The sequence below is a fragment of the Littorina saxatilis genome, linkage group LG8 (genome assembly GCF_037325665.1).
Source record: "Littorina saxatilis isolate snail1 linkage group LG8, US_GU_Lsax_2.0, whole genome shotgun sequence".
Taxonomy (NCBI): Eukaryota; Metazoa; Mollusca; class Gastropoda; order Littorinimorpha; family Littorinidae; genus Littorina; species Littorina saxatilis.
In genome coordinates, this window is record NC_090252.1 from 68,928,807 (window position 1) to 68,935,756 (window position 6,950).

At 40.1% G+C, this 6,950-nt stretch overlaps 1 protein-coding gene across 1 annotated transcript in view; it reads right to left on the minus strand.

Moving 5' to 3' along the window:
- Nucleotides 1–3,730, minus strand: part of LOC138974831 (uncharacterized) — a 128,200-nt gene extending 124,470 nt beyond the window's left edge. The window contains exons 1-3 of the mRNA XM_070347557.1: nucleotides 3,376–3,730; nucleotides 746–1,108; nucleotides 18–359 (exon numbers count right to left, since the gene is read on the minus strand). Of these exons, the coding sequence (XP_070203658.1) occupies nucleotides 18–359; nucleotides 746–1,108; nucleotides 3,376–3,424 (754 nt within the window). The 5' untranslated portion in view covers nucleotides 3,425–3,730. The remainder of the gene's footprint in view (nucleotides 1–17; nucleotides 360–745; nucleotides 1,109–3,375) is intronic.
- Nucleotides 3,731–6,950: the final 3,220 nt, after the last annotated feature.

Below are 6,950 nucleotides of genomic sequence, written 5' to 3' on the forward strand. Positions count from 1 at the left end.
AATGTATGACAACTTACTAATGACTTGCATCTTGCAATCCACTTCAACAGTTCCCCAGCCCAGTTTTCCGCACCGCACGGTGGCACCATCTTTACTGTTGTCACTGCCGCTGTCAAACTGCAGGATGCTTACGGACACATTTCTGTCGGCTACATAGCCATCGTATTTACGGGTGCAGTCTGGGCAGGCATCGTCCGGCAGACAGGAGTCACACTCAGCCACAGTCTTCTCGACATCATCGGGATAAATAATGCTCCAGTACATGTCGTGGGAAGGATCAATGTTTGTGCAGCCTATCATGGTTTTCCCGTTGTCCACCACTTCCAGAGTGTTGTTGTTGCAGTCCGGTAGTTGGTAAGCTGCACACACACACACACACACACACACACACACACACACACACACACACACACACACACACGTACACACCCACACACACACGCACGCGCACAAACACACACACACAGACACGTTCACACACACACACACACACACACACACACACACACACACACATAACCGGTGTTAACATAACATAAACGAAAAATAACAATATTTTTACAGTTCTAGGTTGCTGTCTTTCATATCAAAGTCAAACAACCACCAACGTGCATTACCAAATACTGTTCAGATAGTCAATTAAATCGTATGACACGCTTATGAACGAAAGCTTTGGGAGGGAAATAGGCCAAGCAAATAAATAACAACAAACAGAGTATTGAGACGGGAAACAAAATGTCCTCACCTTTAATTACGTTCACAGTGCAACTAGCCTGTGTCTGGTTATTCAGCCGGGAACACTTGACGGTAGCTCCGTCTTTAGCAGTCAGGTTGTCCACAAAACGCAACATGGATTCAGTCTTGGTCCTGCTAATGATGTAGTCAGCGTTCACATCGGAACAGTTGTGTGGACAGGGCGAAGAGCCTCGACATGCTGCACAGAGACCTACACGGGTCTCTTTGCAATCTCTACAGAGCTCAGTGATGGACCAGTACATGTTGTGATTTGATTCCATTCCTTTGCACGTGATAGATGTGGGCTGGTTTCCTACGATGTACAAGGGTTCGTCTTCGTTGCATTCTGTGATTGTGTAGGACGCGGATGACTCTGAAATTATGACAAGCCGAGTCAGTCTGAACAAACACACACACACACACACACACACACACACACACACACACATACACACACACACACACACACACACACACACACACGCGCGCGCGCGCGCGCGCGCGCGCACACGCACACGCGAACACACACACACACACACACACACACACACACACACACACACACACACACACACACACACACACACACACACACACACGCACACACACACACACGCACATATGCAGAGAAAATGTATAAAACGTTTGTAAAACGAGCTGACATAACGCATGGCACGTATGAACAACTACAGTTATAGTTTTGCCAGCTCTTTAATCCAGCTATAGTCTCACACTGAAGATTATAGCATCGGGTATGCTGTACAGATGTCCATATGGTCCATAATTATAACCTATTGCATAGGCTTAAATCACTTCAGTAGGCACACTACTTGCGCATGTATACATGTACATCAACGAACATTGAAGAGTCACACAAACCTATGTACAGATTAGAGTTTCTAAATTCTAGCGGTTTTTTTTGCAGGAAATGTTCCCGAGACGTGGCGTCATAGATAATGTGGCTCTAAATTGATCAACTGTGATCACAGTTTGCAATGAGCGTTTCTGGTTTGCTTTGATTCCACTGCACAATAATACGCTCAATGACTGGTTCTGTCTTGAATCTTAAGTCCAAGACATAACGTCAATGTCAAACCATGTTCTCAGATAGTCAGCTAATTAGTTATTGCAAGGTCATGCTATGTTTAAATAGATTAGAACATGTATACATGAATATTGTGTATGCACTCACTTCTATTATTTTCCATATTATGGACTATTCCGTTAAAAAGAAACAGCAATAAAATAAAATATTTAAACATAATTGTGTATATCTTTCTGGAAACTTTGCACTGAATTCTTGCTAAAAAAAAAAATTGACAGTCTCATTCTGCTTTAAAACAAGGGTGTTGTCCTTGTTCCTTTCATTGCCATTGTCATAACCTCACCATTCTCTAAATTTAAACGAAGGATGTGTAATTGTAGCTTGTTAACAACTAGTGAACATCCTTTGAAGAATGCAGAAACACACTCATGCTTTACTTCCTTGTTATGAGTTCTGTAATCATAAAATAACGCATGAGAAGCAACTGATCCAAAAAGACTAAAAAACAAACATGAAGTGTTGTTTGACGAACTATGTTCAAAGTCCGGGTAACAGCATTACAAAAAAAGAAAAAAAAATCAGCAATGAAACGTTGGCAGTCTCTTTCTTTTTGGATCAGCAATGATGTGTTAGTAATTTCAAAACATCTTCGCTTGCAGCTCTACAACAAGTTTGCGCAAAAGAAACCTGTCTCGCATTAAAGTGATTTCCTTTTTTTGCAATGATTTTGCAATGAGAAACAACACAGCACATATGCATAGAACGAAATGCAAAACAAAACTATATAAGACAAGCTAGAGAATAAAATATACACCTATTTCACTTTTCCTAATTGAAGTGATATATGGTAGGGGCACGGTAGCTCAGTTGGTAGAGCACTGGACTTGTGATCCTAAGGTTGCAGGTTCGAATTCGGGCAAGGGACGGACACGGGTCAACTTTATGTGCAGACCCAGGTTCGGAAGCCATGTCCCACCCCCGTGTCACCACCATGGCACGTAAAAGACCTCGGTCATTCTGTCATAAGTGCAGATGGCTGATACCACCTAAACACGCATACACTTGTGTATCTCATCAAAAGCTGTGAGGGCGTACAACTCGAATCATACAACCCATATTTTTTCTTAAAGAGGCGAAATATTAAGCCTGTAGGACATAAAGCATACTCTCTTCCTTTTGTGATAAATGGATATTCCGGGTACTTCCGTCTGAATAGGTGCAGGCGTTGCATGTTGGTGGCTCCTCGGTTGTGTGATAATTCCACCAGTACAAAATAACACAACGATTTCTAAGCGATCAAACTATGGACGGTTCTAAGCTCAGGTTCATTTAACTCTCCTACAATCCTACAACTGTCAATGTATTTCAATTATGTGCTGTAAAAGCCTCGACAGACTTGTTGTAGTGGTCATAATCTCTCACACCGGATGGAATGTAGCGGACAATGTTCGGAGAATGAAAACACGGGGGGCATCTGCATTTTACAAGCAATTACAGCTCTCTTCGAAAGAGAATATGGCCGTGAGACTGTTGAAGATTTCACAGAATTCATAGCAGACAGACTGATACAAACATAACATGCATCACAAACATACCTTGTATATCACACAGGAGCAGCACTACAGCCAGCAGAAGCACAGCCATCCTTGCTTTCAGATCTGTTGCATTGATTCAGCCATAGAACAACACTGTTGGAGTATTGTCAATCTTTGCAGGTGCAATAAAATAAGATGTTTCCTCTACCAACACGAACCTTAAGTGGGGAAGAAAAAGAATACGTACGTAGAGAATCAGTACAAGGAACAACCTAGCACTTCACCACCGATTACAACCACAGGTTTTGTCGACCAATCTGTTATCTAAAACCTGAGCAGTAAACGAGCCCCGTTAACTTCCTTGTCTGTTTTGTGTCATGTCATTTGAGCCTCAACACAAAATGCCTTTCTATTTATACAACAAATGTAACACACCTTGTGGTTACGAGAAAAACTACCCCTAGCCATTTTCATAGCACCTAGAGGGCTGGTAACAAAAGATCTTGTCAGTTTCTTTTTTCTTGTTGCCCCCCCCCCCCCCTTTATCGGGCTGTATTTTCTAAGTACCTGATGCGTAATCACAGTTAGGTATACGTCAAGTGAACAGACTGAAGGACAATATAAAATATAAAACATCAAACGTTAATGTCACAATGTGCCTGCGCTAAGAGCTTCACATATATCCGTGACAGTACTATTTTTTTTCTGATAGGGACAGGCGCGACAATACACTCTTTCTTGACGAGCACACGAGGGGGTAACCTGACAAAAGCGGGGCGGAATTACAACGCGGGTCCTGACACTATTGAAGGCAGGTTTTCTTGGAATTGTTTGTTTGACGTCGGGATTTAAGTTAAGCTATATACTGATTCATTCAGGAATATTTACGCAATCTATTTGACTGCTATTTCAAAACTTATGAACCTTATTTATCAGCTTCCAAGCTGAAATGCAATCCCACAGCTTGCATCGAGTCAACGGTTGTTTAATAAAATTGTAATCAATTTGATAATTGAAACAAACTGAGGTCGCTACAGTAACCCCCCCCCCCACCCCCCCCCCCCCCGGATACGATGTCATCAAAGACATTAAAAGAACAAAAGAAGAAGAAAAAACAGGGATTATCACAAAGAAGACTGTATCCAAAGTCTCATGAAAATCTGTTCAGTAGTTATCTTGGAATCACAAACACCTTTGTCTCAATTCCTGGTCAATCTGTCTACAAACATTTAGTCAAATGTGTTAATGAGACTACACATTTCAGTGCTGCTGATCAATACACATTGCTACTCGACAAAAACAAAACAATGGGCAAAACTTTGCAACGAGGAGATATGGAAACCTTTGAGAAAACAATGAACATATTAAACGATTGTGGAAATAAATCAGGGTTAAGAATGAATATTGACAAAACAGCAATTGTTTGGTTAGGATGAAATATAAATAGTGATGTAAGGTATATGCCACACCTGGATTTTGAATGGAACCCCCCAAAGTTTAAAGTATTGGGTATTTGGTTTACGAGTGATTTAAAGAATTATGCACAAATGAATTTTGATACGCAGTTCCAAGCAGTAAAACGATTATTTTTAATTTGGTCTAAGAGATTGATAACCCCTATAGGTAGAAAAGCAGTTTTGAAATCCTTAATATTGTCCAAGCTTGTATATTTGTGGATGTTTGGTATTGATAAATATTTTAAAAGTAGTACAGTGTTTGATTTTATTATATTAAATGCCTTTTTTTTTAATTCATAAGTGTAAGTATGCAAAAGTTGTTCCTACACTGGTTGCATTTAAAAGAGATTTGAGAACAAATATATTTGGTATAAGAATATCTAAGTAAAATTAATTTGACCTGTAATACATTTGTTCTGGAGTGGTACCCATTTAAACCTCTGATATTGTCAAACCATTGATTGTATTTTTTTGATTGAACAAGATAAGGAAATTATTGTATATGTTGATCGTTATTAAAAACAATTCAATTCAGATTATTAATTATGGAGAGAACAGGATTTTGTTGTAGTTTTATAAAATAATTAAATAAACAGATAAGAAAGGAAACGAGGATTATGTTTATATAGATTAGAAATGTATTGAATATGGGCTATGTAATTGTACGTTTTATTGTGCCTTCCTGTTGTTTTTATTATTTTTATTTTTGCGTATTGAGTGTGCTATTCTATTCCTACTGATGCAGGTGTCGAAAGAGCGATCAAAAACGGGACTATTTGCGTAAATTGTTATGAGTATTGTGACAAAAAGCACAGTATTACAACACTAACTTGATGGATTGCTTTCAAACAGTTAGACGTAGCTCAGTTGGTAGCGCGCTGGCTTTTTAGCCAGTTGGTCGCTATCAGCGTGGGTTCGATCCCCACGTTCGGCGAGAGATTTATTTCTCGGAATCAACTTTGTGCAGACTCTCTTCGGTGTCCGAACACCCCCGTGTGCACACATGCGCACGAAAAAATCCCACGTTCACAGCGAAAGTCTCAGGGCTTGGAAAACACGAAGACACGCATGCATCATCTCTCGTCTCTGATTATAATGATCGTATTTCGATACTTTGACGAGACAAACCCAATGCTGGTGTGTCGAAGAAGACAGCCACAGCGGGCTTGTTCGAATCAAAGTATCACACCATATCTTCAGCGTATTACCAATACCTGTCCCAATATAGACCAGTTGGTCTAAGAGGACGTTAAACCCTAATAGTCAGTCAGTCAGAATATTTTACCAATATATCCTAACCATACTTCGAGAAAAATGTGGGATCGTTACATTCATTGAGTCAGATGTTACGCAGTGTTTCTGAAAAAAGTTTAACCTCGTCATTGGATTGTTCACTTGTGTCCAAAAATAACATGAATTTGCATGTCTACAGATCAATAATTGATACAGATACTGTCGAAGTTTCATTTGCGTGTAACCACTGGCGTACATTTGCTTGTCATGTAAAGACATGAGAAAAATATGGAACGTGCATGCTATTTCGCTCTGACTGCTGTTATCGCTGAGTGCTTCTCAAAACATACTGCGGTCACACTTGGCTGGGCATCGCTGTGGCACAAGAATCATCCCTGAAACACCAAGCATGTTTACAGGCCTAGCAAATTCGCGTCAGTGCTTTAAGGCATATAAACATTTCCCAGTGTTTGTATCAATCGTTTGTCTAAAGTCATGCGAAGTCATGCATATTTTGGACACAAATGAACAATCCTTTGATGAGTTTAAACACGATTTTTGAAACATTGCATAACACCTGAACAAATACGCGTGACAATCCACTTTTTTTTTTAAGTACGTCTAGTATGTTGGTAAACTATTCCCGTTTTTGACCGCTTATGCAATCGACATCAGTAGGATTAGCATAGCACACGTAATACGCAAGCTAGCTAAACAAAACAAGCTGTTCTGTGTAGATCATTACATTGCCGACGCGTACCGTTTTCGAAACAAGTCAAAACAGACCAGTGTGTCTTTAAGAGATACACAGTCTTGGCATTTCTACACGACCAACACAATTAAAGACGTGTCACCGCTTTCAATATATCTCTGTATACCGTGCACACAGCGTTCGACATTCCTTGGTTTTATACTTCCTCGTTTAATGGTGAGGGGGTGAAAATA